Here is a 12,559-nt window from a genome sequence, read left to right as displayed (position 1 = left end):
TCTGTGTTATATCAAGTATTTAAGTCACACTGTATGCCACCACAAATAGTAAATGCAAAAAAGTCACTTTGAAATCCATTTGATTTGAACTTCGTCCGGAATATATGTCCATCATATCTGAAACTCATAACATGCTGATGAGCAACATGCACCAGGAATGCTGAAAATCCATGCGACTTTCCAAAAGTGCATCTCAACACATCAATCACATATAGGTGACGTCAGAGCTCCGGGTTCAGCCCCCTGTTAAGAAGCACATTCTAGTCTGAGATCCTGTGCATTTGGGAACAGTCTTCATGAGCTGTGGGTGATCAGACCCTCCTCTTCATCTTCATTTCCATCACTCCATCATTACGGAGAATTTTGTTTTTTGTTGAATTGAATAGACATTAAAACCTCTTTGCATCTGAGCAGCATTTATAACTCCTTTCACCAGATTTGTGATGTATTGAGAGAACTTTTGGAAACTTTTGGGAGTTTGGTAAGTGTTCATGTGGATTTTTGTCCTTTTAAGAATAAACTTTATTTAAAAAAAAAATTATATGAATGGAGGGAAGTGTTGCTGCTTTTAATTTTTATATATTTTAGATGATATGAAGTGAAATGATCAATGTGTGTACACTGACCCATTTTCAGCAGCTCTGAACACTTTTTTTCCATACACGTTTGTATGGTGATTTCATTTTTCCACTGTCCCTTCATTGAGCTTTGGATTTTGACGGTTCATTGGGATAATACTGTGTCCATAGAACTTTAAAAAATCATTTTTACACTTTTGTCTTTTGTTTAGGAGTCTAGAAAACTTACCAAATATTCATGAGATTTGAAGAACTTTCTTTTTTGATCATTTTTAGAATGATTTCAAATTTGCTTTTGTTGTTTGCATCTATATGAAAATGTTTTGCAGTAGATTAAGTTGTATATTTTATTTGTAATGTAGCTGTAAAAGTGGACAACAACAATATATTCTGCGCATGTATATAGGCTATGCAATATATTGTTAAAAGTTGGGTCACACTTTAGTGCTTTAAGCCTAAAAAATATTTTAGGTTGGAATTTGCTTATAAGAATAAGGAAAAGTGTATATGATTCGTTTTTATTTATTTGTTTATTATTATTAATTTTACTATTTTTACTCACATTTTAAATGGTCCTGCTGTATGCATGTATAGTAGGCTATTCATTGAAGAAGTTTTACATTAATTCTAGACTGTCATACTGCAGGACTATGCTGGAATTTCATGTCAGCTACTCTTATATTGCTGAGTAATAACAATACATGATTAAAGCAGTGCATGCACTTAATATGTGTAAATATTTTGCGAGTTGTTTTTGATTAGACATTGCTGTTGTAATTATAATAATATTCAATATATGTAACACAGACCTAGTAAAATTAGCAAAAGTGCTCCCGAAGTTTGGAGGTAGAGAGAAACAGATATTCTCTGTATGAATATCAGGATATGAATTTTACATTTGTCCTGGCACGACAGCAGGGGGGCGCAAGAATCCTTCAGAAAAGTTTTCCACTCCTAATATGCAGATTCCCAGATCAGGCAAATTTCCAGACGATTGCATATAGTCTATGAACTCACATTTTCCGATGTTAAACAGATGAATCAGTTGCAGTTACATACAGTATATAAACTGAGCCTGGTTGAATTTAACGGTTCGTTCACCCAAAATGAAAATTCTGTCATCATTTGCTCACCCTCATGTCGTTCCAAACCTGTATGACTTTCTTTCTTAACTCGGTACTCAGGCCGTCCAGCTCCAAAAATGACATAAAAATCAACATGAACTATTTTTTAGCTGTTCCTCACACAAATCTATCGTATGACTTCAGAAGACTTGGAGCATAGCACAGACATTATTTGGGCTACTTTAATTGAGCTTTTTTCTCTGTTTTGGTGCTCAAAAAAGATAGTCAGCCTTAGCCCCCATTCACTTTCACTGCATGGAAAAAAGAAGCCAGGACATTCTACAAAATATCTTTGTTTGTGTTCCAGGGTTTGAAACGACATGAGGGTCACAGAATCTTCAATTTCGGGTTGAACTAACTTTTAAACCACTGCAGTGTTTCCTGAGATTAACAGTGACTTATTATAGTTATTGATTTTTAAGCAAATATAAACCACATTTTTCTATGGTGTCCAGAGAAACAGTAGGAATACTGAATGAAAAATGCTGATCTATTGCAGTGAGCTGTGCTTGAGGAGAGTGTGTTTGATTTTATTGGTATTGTTCAGATAGATTTATGTGGAGAGTGTTTGTGATATGGTTAATTTTTCAGATTGATTTATGGTCGGCTGATACTGGAGTGAAGATGTCGGTCAGGCGTTTGGCAGCAGCCGCTCTCCTAACACTCACAGTACTGGCATCAGTGAGAGCGCAAGGTAAAACAGCCAACAAATCTCCCTCTAATCAACTGCAGTTGCATTAGAAATACTTCAGTAGAATTTTAATATTCCAGCACTTTCTTAAATGCACCTATTTATTTGCATAATAACATTTGCTTCTGTTTAAGGGTGTTATAAATGTGTTCACCATTGTTTCCCAAAGAATTTCACAAATGTACCCAAATTCATGTAGTTAGTAAGCATAAAATATGATTTTTCATTTGAATTTTGTTTGAAATTTGTCATTAAAATGAGCAAAAATTTTGTTTAAATCCTATAGTTAAAAGATTCAGTCTTTAGTTAAGAGATTTTTAGTAAATTTTCTCATTTTAGACAATAGTTGAGAACATTAAAGACCCTATAATGTTTGTTAGCTTTGAGTCCATGTATTGGTATTGGCTATTCAAACAAAAGGGACAAGTCCTTCGATATGTCCAGCCTGATCTCTTGAAATTTACGTGACAATGGCAACATTTTTGCGAATCAAAATTACATGCTTCATTACACGTTTTGCTGCAGTTTCCTAGTGAAATGTCCAGCGGGGGGCGCCAAAAGCGAATAAAATGATGTTGTAATCAGACAAGATTTTTAAGGTGAATATTAGATGGATGTTTTAATGAGCAAAACGTAGCTCCCTAAACTAAAATTTTAACCTAAACCTAACCGATAATATCTTAAAAGATGCAGTAAATGAGAGGTGAACAAAACAGACCCCCTAACCCTAAACTTTCACCTAAACCTAACTGATAGTGAAAAGCACATTTACTGAAGAAACAACGTCATGTCTTGTCGCTTCTGTTGCGCTTTCACTTCACTTTCACTTTCGTTTTGTGGCTCGGTCTCCGAGTGAGGTGAGCTACCTTGGCAGTTGATCACAATGGAATAAGTGTGTAAATGTAGGTGGGTCTGTAATACAAGCATTCAAATGTATCGTTTTGATATAATAACATAGCAGGGTGTGAGTAATAGTGCGAAACATAAGTGTTTATAAAGTCCTAAACAGCCATAGTACCTGTGATTTGTGTGAAAGTGGATAAAATGCACAGTTGTTGTAGCGCCTCCAGTGTTAATTTCACCAAGAAACTGCAGCAGAATGTAGAAAGTGGCACCTAAAACTCAGTTTGCAAAAATATTGTTATAGTAACGTTCATTCTATGAGACTAGGTTAGATATGTCCCGCCCCGACTTCCTGTTTTAGTAGGAAGTGGTTCAACACAGGGAAGAAATCTGCACTCAACAAGCCATTTCATGGGGTCTTTAAGTATTCTTAAAGATTTGATAAAAAACAAAAAAATGTGTGAAATCAACGAAACAGGGAAAAATGGAAATTCTATCATGTTTTCAGCTTTCTACCAACAGGCATCAATGCAAAATTCTCTCAGTGTGATTCTTCTACACATAATGGAAGGTTTAGTAGTGAATGTGGTTTAGTTCTGAATATTTTCCAGATGCAACTTCAGACACATAATCAGTTGCAGGATACAAGACATCTCAGCCAGACTAACTTTCTAACTTTTTCTCCAGTAAAACACGTTTTCATGTATTTTAGTATTTATCTGTTTTTTTTTTTAAGTAACTGAGCTCATTGGTGGCTTCGAACAGCCTGAGAGGCAGTAAAACTGTGAGTGACTGAACCATATCAAATCATTGCATAAACCACAGGGTGAAGCATATATTGCTGATGTTCAGTGGAAAGTATAGTGGAACATTTTACAGCTTTTATTGTACGAAAAAAAAAAATATTCATGTGGAGGCCAAGTTTCCTCTTTGCTGTCTAAGGGAACAAAGAGACTAAATATGCTGTATATTTTTTATTTTATTTGAAAAGTGAGAGCAAGTTCTTGGTAATTCTTTTTCTTTTCTTTTTTCTCTCAATTCAGACATATGGAAAAGTAGGAAATGGTCATCGTTTGAATGTGTTTCTGTAATTAATATGAAATATTGGTAACACTTTACAATATGGTTCCATTTGTTTACATTAGTTAATGCACAAGGTATCATGAACTAACAATGAACAATATATTTTTCCAGCATTTATTTAATCTTTGTTAATGGTACTTAATAAAAACAACATTGTTAGTTCACTGTGAATTAACTAATGTTAACATATACATCTTTTGATTTAAATTTTTTTTTAAATTAACATTAACCAAGATTAATAAATGTTGTAAAAGAGTTAACTAATGTTAACAAAGTATTGTAAAGTATTACCGAAATACATTGTTGTTACTCTGAGGGTAATGATGGCCAGACAAATTGCACTAACCAACACTATTGTTTGTGACAAGTAGTGAAAAGATGCTCCGCACAGCAAACAAAAAGTATTTAAATGACGTTCCGAGGAGCTCAAGTTTTTTGCAATCAGTGCAATTTTGGTTGCACCAAAACTGGACTGGATTGAATAAAGTGTGTGAATTCTAGAATGACTTTCGGGGCAGGGTCATCTCTTTCTATTGGAATTTCTATAGGAAATTTTCAGGGTGCAATCTGTTCAGGTTCATCTTGCGCCAGCCAAATAGCTTTTCTTATAGTCAACTATTAAAAAAAAGACTTTCTAAACAATAGCTGCTTCAACATAATATATCTGTGATATTTCAATTTATAACAAAGTCCTAAGGAATGACTCTGTTGAAACGTAATGATACAGAATATGTGTATATCTAACAAGAATATGTACTTTAAAGAGTCCCCAAACTTTTGTTTTAACTTCCTTTAGTGGGGTTAAATCCCCAAGGAAAATCTTAAATAATATCTAGAAATGGGGATTCCCCCCCCAACTACAGTATTTGCTTGTGGAAGTGTGATAGAGGTTGTATGGGACCCATTTGGCGTCTGAAATGGAATCGATTGTGACATCTGGTCAGTCAGGTTGGTAAATCTTGATTTTGGTGAAACTATTTTGGTCAAGCTTAAGCCCTGGTCAAAATTTGACCAGAGCCATGGCTTCACAAAATATTTTATTGTGATATTCCGACATGCCTCGACACAACCCGTATTTTCCACACAGATTCTGACCCATCAAACACAATGGGCATGATTCATGAATTTCTGTGTAAATTGTTGCATTGAATTGAATGCTTCAATTTTCGCAAGAATGGTTTCACAAATTATTTAAATAGAAATTCACACTGCTCGTGTTACATAAATGAGGCCCAGTGAGCACACATACACTAAACAAACGTTAAAGAATATCACTTTAAAATATTGCAAAGTCCTCTACGTGTGCGTCTTGTACATGAAGTCTTTTAGTCCCACAAGTTGTTCCAAACAACTTTTCATGTACAAATGCATGAGTCTTCTACCTAGATCATCTAGACTGGTGTGTCCCATGTTACATAACCTCTTTTTGTTCATATATTCATTTGTGTGTCACCATGCTTTATTTCATATCTCATTAAAGGTGTCATTGACCACGAAAAGAATGTTCACATGCGCACTGTTGTCGTTGTGTACTCTTTTAAGCGGTTTACAATGGAAACTGACCACATTGTGTTTGCAAATACACCAACTTTCCTCAAATCCATTGTACAATCAACAGTTCCTTTCTATCTGTGATGACAGCTATTAAGACGGTTCAACACAGCTTATCTAACTTTGTTGAATTGACTGTAATTGCTGCATGCAAGTCACACGTTACGGTCAAATGTTTTGTTGAGGTCTTTGTTGAATGCTCTTTACATGTCTATGCTTGAGTAGTCAATGGCCCTATGGTCAGACAGCTCAAACAGATGTCATTTTGACCCAAAATGGCCGCCGTCCACGTATGTTCCATGTTGCTTTGAGTTCTCTCCCAGCAATGAAATTCACTGGTGGAGTTTCGTCCATAAACCTTCTCATAAATACAGCTTTTTGGAGTGGTTTCTTGGAAATAACTTGATTCACCTCTTCTTTCCACAGTAATGCCTCCTTCAGACTTGAGGTTTAAAATTTTAAACGAAAACACAGTACAAATGACATGGAAACAACCTCTGACAAGGATCGAGGGCTTCAGAATACAAGTAATGTCCAGTACAGGTGGGTATCCCAATGAAAGCGTTTCACATGTTGGAGTTTTAGTGGTTAAACTCTAGAAGAGTCAAATTACTGGGTTCTTAAGGAAAAGCAGGAATGTTTCAGGCTTAATACAAATTAAGATGAATCTACAGTATTTGTGGCATAACGTTGATTACCACCAAAAACAGTTAAGACTCGTCCCAAAAACTGCAGTTACAGTAAGGCACTTATAATGGAAGTGAATGGGGCCAGTTCATAAACATTAAAATACAAACTTATTTAAAAGTATAGACACAAGACATAAACATTATACACGTCAACATAAATTTAGTGTAATAAAATCTGGGATTTACATGCATCGTAATGACAACAAAGTTGTAATATTGGTTATAGATTTACATATATAAAGTTAGTAAGCAATTTTATCACACTAAAATCATGTTAACATGCATAATGTTTATGTCTTGTGACTATATTTTTGAAACAGTGAGTATTTTAACGTATATAGACTGGCCCCTTTGACGCATCGATAATCTGAAGATTTTCCCAATGATTATTGAGATATATTGGGATTTCTTTCAGATATAAATTGGGCTGCATAATAGTCTTAATCTTTTCAAACATTTTTCTCAACACAACTTTGGTAAAGTGTGAGAGGCAAGGTAAATTAATGGGAAACTGCACGTGTCTGGCGGACGACATGGCGTGTTCTAAAATTCGAAACACACCGCCAACACTCAGCATCAAAATTCTGAAGTGCCACAGAGCGCAACTCACATTTTCCATTAAATTTGACCCAAATCATTATTAAAGGACAAAGATTATTTACTCTATCCATCACTGGATGATATTGTTTATATGTATCTTTCATAGAGCCTTCACAATGTATTTTAAGTTACAAGCATGTCGTTTTGTGGTTTGACAGCTTGAATGAAATATATATTTAAGGCTACATACAGAGAAATTGCATAATAAACGTCACAATTTCTAATCGTTCAGTTTGCAGTTACACCAGTTTCAAACACTAACCTGCAAACTCATCAACGTCACTGTTCATTCTTGAAAAAGTACAAAAACCTTCGGAACTTCGGACTGCCATCTGCTACGCCGCATCAGCTCGTCCTGTGTGTGTGTGTTACCTTGACCCGCTTCAGTAAATGTTATATCACCTCTTGTGGTCTCCCAATGCTATTACGCCATACTATTAAACATAAGGCCAACTGAGTGAATTGGAAAGCATGCAAATAAGGTTTCTAATTTAAATGTCGGCTAATTTTAATATATCGATGCCTCAAAAAATATCGATAAAATAATATGTCGATCAATAATCTATATATCAATATTTTATGACATCCCTACTGGCCCCATTTACTTCTATTGTAAGTGCCTCATTGTAATCACGTTTTTGTTTTTTTTCAATTTATTAAACGATTGACGTTTCAAATTTTTGTGAGCTGTCAATTAAGCTTGACTTGTATTAAATCAGAGGCTATTTAGCAGAGACGGGCCACTTCGATGATACCAATGTTGTCAGATTTTACTGCTGATTTGAAATATGTTCTTTGATCATAATTTTGACCAACCTTTTTGGAGATTTAGGTGTTCCCTCATTCAAGTAGATAGGAGCTGCACTATCATAACTGGAAATAGCTTCCCGAAAGCGTTCCAAATATGGCCGCCACTGGATTGAGTTGCTTGAAACACTTTGATTAAACCCAGAACATTCACAAAACAATCAAAAGTCTCAATTTGATCTACAATGATTCTCAACCTTTCCTGGAGAATTAAAGGCATATCATGTTATGTGATTTTTCTTTCCTAGCTAATATAGTACACATTTAGAGATAATGCAAATGTAACAAAGATGAGCTTGTTAACAGCTTTTACAATACTTTCTTGATTGTTAAAGTCAACATGAAATGGTGTTCGCAAGCCATTTTACTTCCATAATGTGATGCATTTCCAAGTGAAACGGGATATTCAGTGAGAAAAACAATGTAGGGCGCGACACGACATTATCGATCGGGAATTTATTGGATCATGAAAAATGGCCATTACATACCAGAATGGAGACAGACAACGCCTAAATAGCTATTTGACTATTGGTTAACATTTCTGGGTTCTGTGATGTCAGCTGAAATAAGTTACAAAGAAAAACATTTTTTACTTTGGAATAATGCGCACTGATGCACAATAATACCAGGAACACGTATTAGGAAAGCAAATATGGTCGATTTTGATCTCATGTTGACTAGTTCTGGACTGGTCATGTATCCTAATGGCTGTTCAAGCCCTACATGATCTATTGCCATTTTGCCGTTTGACATTGCACTTAATACCAACTTGCTCCAGGGGAACCATCCCTGTAGTTAGTGTACAGTGAGTTGCTTTAGATAAGGACGCATCTGGTAATCGACAAGTAACCTTTAAACTCAAGCCACGGGCGACTGTAGGGGACTCCATTCTGGCATGCCCTTCAAAAACGATTTAAACATGGACTGTAAATCTTTGCTGTCTTGTGAGAAGTCATTTAAATGCTTCCCTAATCCACTTCATCAATGTCTCGACTAGATTTATCTACTTAAAATCATGGTTATCTAGATGTTACCTTAAAGCAGAATGTATATCATGATAAGACATTTAACATTGTAAATGCAAATGTTCCGCTCTCTGCAGATGAAACTATTCAAGAATTCACACTGCCTGCAACATCGACCAAAACCTCCATCAAAGATCTGACTCCTGATGTGGATTATGTTGTTACGATAAATTCATATTCTGGAGCAGATGAGAGTTTACCGATTTCTGGTCAATTAACAAGTAAGCAGAAAACAATTTTATTCCTTATGTTTGTCATTGATACAGGGTTCCTACGGTCATGGAAAAACTGCAGATAACATTGTTATGGGACCTAAAAAAAAAACACACAGAAATTAGTAAAATTATTAAAGTCATGAAAATGAATGTAGTCCTATAAAATAGGGTCCAAAAGTCTGGAATCACTAAAGCAAATGCTTCTATTTTGCTTATACACTATTTTGCAATATTTTAGCCTATTTTTAAGATTTCCAGAAAATTGAATTGTGTATTTTTAACATGCAATTAAATTAATTAAACTTTATATATTTGGTTTTTTCAAAACTTTATTTTATTAAAGATTAATCAATTTAATTAAACAGAATTTTGTTATGAAATTGAAATGCGAAAATCTTAAAATATTTTTTTTTTGCGTGTGTAATGCTTCTAATATAAAGCTTCTATTTTTTTCTAATTTAATATAACATATTTCATTAATAATTATATTATCAGCATATAAATTTCAATTTTTTATTTACTAGAAACAGTGGCGAATCTCAAATAGTTCTTCTCAATTTACATCACAACTTTCACATTTTTAGTTGATCTTTTTCAAAATCCTAAAACTTGGTTTATTTACAGGTTGAAATGAAAAAGGTGGATTTTGGACCCTAGTTTTAATGTTTGTAGTTACATTTTACTAATAATATTTTGCACTAAATATTTTATATCTCTTCTGAATACAGTCTTTATCAAATTATTTTTTACAATACTGTAAAAGTGATTGTGACTGAAAAAGTAATGGGAAAGCAATGGAAATTCTTTGGTTAAAAAGTGTGAAAGCCCTTACAGGAAAGAACACGCTTGCTTTAATATTGATTAATTCTTTTTCATTTTAGTCCAGTCAAGCGGTTTTGAGGGAGGCCCCAGGAAACCTCAAGTCTCAGATGCCATCAGTAAGTACACATCTGTGTTTCAAACATGTTTGTTTTACGCAACACCTCCAGGCTCTTTCCATTTCTCTGCGGTCACCACATTTTATAGGGAGTTTCCATACTAGTTAGTACCCTACTCTGCGGGTGTCTTTCTGTCTGGATTCATGACTCCTGATAGCATTTAGCTTGTTACTCAGCATGAACTTTTCCAGACACGTTAAAGTGAGCCAGCGTTTACAGCGTTTTGACCGTGGGTTCTGGGTGAGAGTTTGTAAGTGGCCCCTATGCGCCTGATTTGAAATAAAAACGCAAACCTTGCAATCCTGAGAGTGGAAAGCATTACAGCTCCAATCATTTACAAGAGTGCTGTGGCCTCTTCCTCCAGATGAAGGTGAACGGCTGTGCTTTTTCTTTCCTACATTAAGCAGAAGTGGAAAATACACCCCTGTTTCTCCCCAAATACCAAAACGATTAGTTACCATTCTGCAGACGATGTGCTTACCAAACTCAGTCTTGCTTGCTGAGCTCTAATGTTTCCCTTCTGCTGGCACATGTGGAATATAAATTAATCGAATTACAGTAATAAAGGGCAGGCAAGCTACGATACGTCCACAACATCCTGTCCTGTCCCGTCAGCTTTTGAGGTTTGCTGTCAATTCGCCAAAGGTGCAACCAACGCAATCCGTTCAAGGACAGCAAATTCCGCAGGTTGTGGTTTAGGGCAAATGTGATTGAAAGATGAGGAATTTTTCCAAACTCTGTGAAGGACTGAGATTAATGGAGTTTAAGAGAGAGCGAGGGACTAGTAATGACTCGCCTAATCACATTTTTTAAGTGTAGAGACTCTCCGTGCCTTAGTATGTGAAACAAGCTGTGTTTGCATTGTGTGTAACAGAATACCTCTGGAAAATCCTTAAAGGGGTAGTTCACCCAAAACTCATTTACTCACCCACATGTCGTTCCAAACCCGTATGACTTTCTTTCTTCCTTGGAACACAAAAGGAGATGTTAGGCAGAATGGACAGTCTCAGTCACCATTCACTTTCATTGTATGGAATAAAGATACAATTGATTGTACCAGTTCTTAAAATATTTCCTAACATCTAACTTTTGTAGAATTGGAATATATAATACTAAAAAAGTTTTTAATTTTTTTTATTTTTCTCTCAAATGGAAAAATAAGTCAGAATGTTCTGTTCTGTACCAAATGTGGCTGCTGGAACTCTTGGTTGGCTTATATTGTAGAGACGTTTAAGGATGTAGACATCAATAATTTTTTTTTCATACCCTTTTCCAAGGTCCTGTTTTACCAGGGAATAGTTTGTTTGGTTCTAACTCATGCACCTCTGATTTTTCTCGTTTTACACAGAATGCTCTGTAAGTGCCATCGCTGACCTGGTCTTCTTGGTGGACGGCTCTTGGAGTGTCGGCCGGGAGAATTTCAAATTCATCCGTGGTTTTATAGCAGCCATGGCTGGGGCGTTTGACCTCGGAGAGGATAAGACCAGAGTGGGTGTGGTCCAGTACAGCACCGACACCAGAACTGAGTTTAACCTGAACCAGTACTTCAAACGTGCCGAGCTGCTCAGAGCCATTAACAATCTGCCATACAAGGGCGGCAATACCATGACAGGTACCAAAGTCAAACAAATGTATTCATATTGACTGAATTAAATCTGAACATCACATTTCAGAAATTTTTTTGCTCAGAGGTTCCTCTCTCAGAGCTCAAGAGACGTAATAGAGTGCAACAGTCTGGTTCTGGAAATCCAAATCCCATTCATTTTTTCCATAGGGCAATTGATTATTAACAATTATTTATTAAGCTTTAAAGATAGACCTACCGTGAGCATCTGAGGTTGTTCATCGATGGTATATTCCTCTGTTAAAGCCATCAGTCTGCATAATTTCAACTTAATAAAAAACAAACAAACAAAAAAAAGTGGTATTTATTAGCAGAATTCCTGTCAGTAGAACTACGATTAATCCTGAAGAGAAAACATCCACCAATCAGAGAATTTTGGCAAATACATTCCCATGACACACTGCGAATGATGCAATTGAGTCAGTCTCCCTACACTGTCATGCACACTTTTTTTTTTTGCAATATTCTTTACAAATATTGATTTTATAATTATAATCAAAAACTTCAAATCAATATATTTTTCGATCTTTTTTAATTGAAAAATGTCATTCGCAATGGTTCATGGGATTGTAGTTTACTTTTTTATAACTTTTTTTGTCTTTTTATCTGATTTTCAAATATTGTTTTGTTTCAAATCAAAGTTTTTGATGCTGTGATTCACCTTGGAGCTGGTTGGTTTGGTTCATGGCTCAGAACTCTTTTATGAAGTATTTTATGAAATCCTGTTGGAAAAATGAATGGGAAAAAATGCTTCCGGAAGATGGATGAAAAAGTGGTCTGGCACTCTTAGT

The 12,559-nt window shown here is 35.4% G+C and overlaps 1 protein-coding gene across 1 annotated transcript in view; it reads left to right on the top strand.

The window, feature by feature from the left end:
* Positions 1-292: 292 nt before the first annotated feature.
* Positions 293-12,559, top strand: part of LOC127409597 (collagen alpha-1(XII) chain-like) — a 115,193-nt gene continuing 102,926 nt past the window's right edge. The window contains exons 1-6 of the mRNA XM_051644260.1: positions 293-481; positions 2,294-2,396; positions 6,297-6,413; positions 9,069-9,212; positions 10,088-10,144; positions 11,493-11,756. Coding sequence (XP_051500220.1) covers positions 2,327-2,396; positions 6,297-6,413; positions 9,069-9,212; positions 10,088-10,144; positions 11,493-11,756 — 652 coding nt within the window. The 5' untranslated portion in view covers positions 293-481; positions 2,294-2,326. The remainder of the gene's footprint in view (positions 482-2,293; positions 2,397-6,296; positions 6,414-9,068; positions 9,213-10,087; positions 10,145-11,492; positions 11,757-12,559) is intronic.

This window comes from Myxocyprinus asiaticus, chromosome 19 (assembly GCF_019703515.2).
Source record: "Myxocyprinus asiaticus isolate MX2 ecotype Aquarium Trade chromosome 19, UBuf_Myxa_2, whole genome shotgun sequence".
Taxonomy (NCBI): domain Eukaryota; kingdom Metazoa; phylum Chordata; class Actinopteri; order Cypriniformes; family Catostomidae; genus Myxocyprinus; species Myxocyprinus asiaticus.
This window is presented reverse-complemented; position numbering and strand designations above follow the sequence as displayed.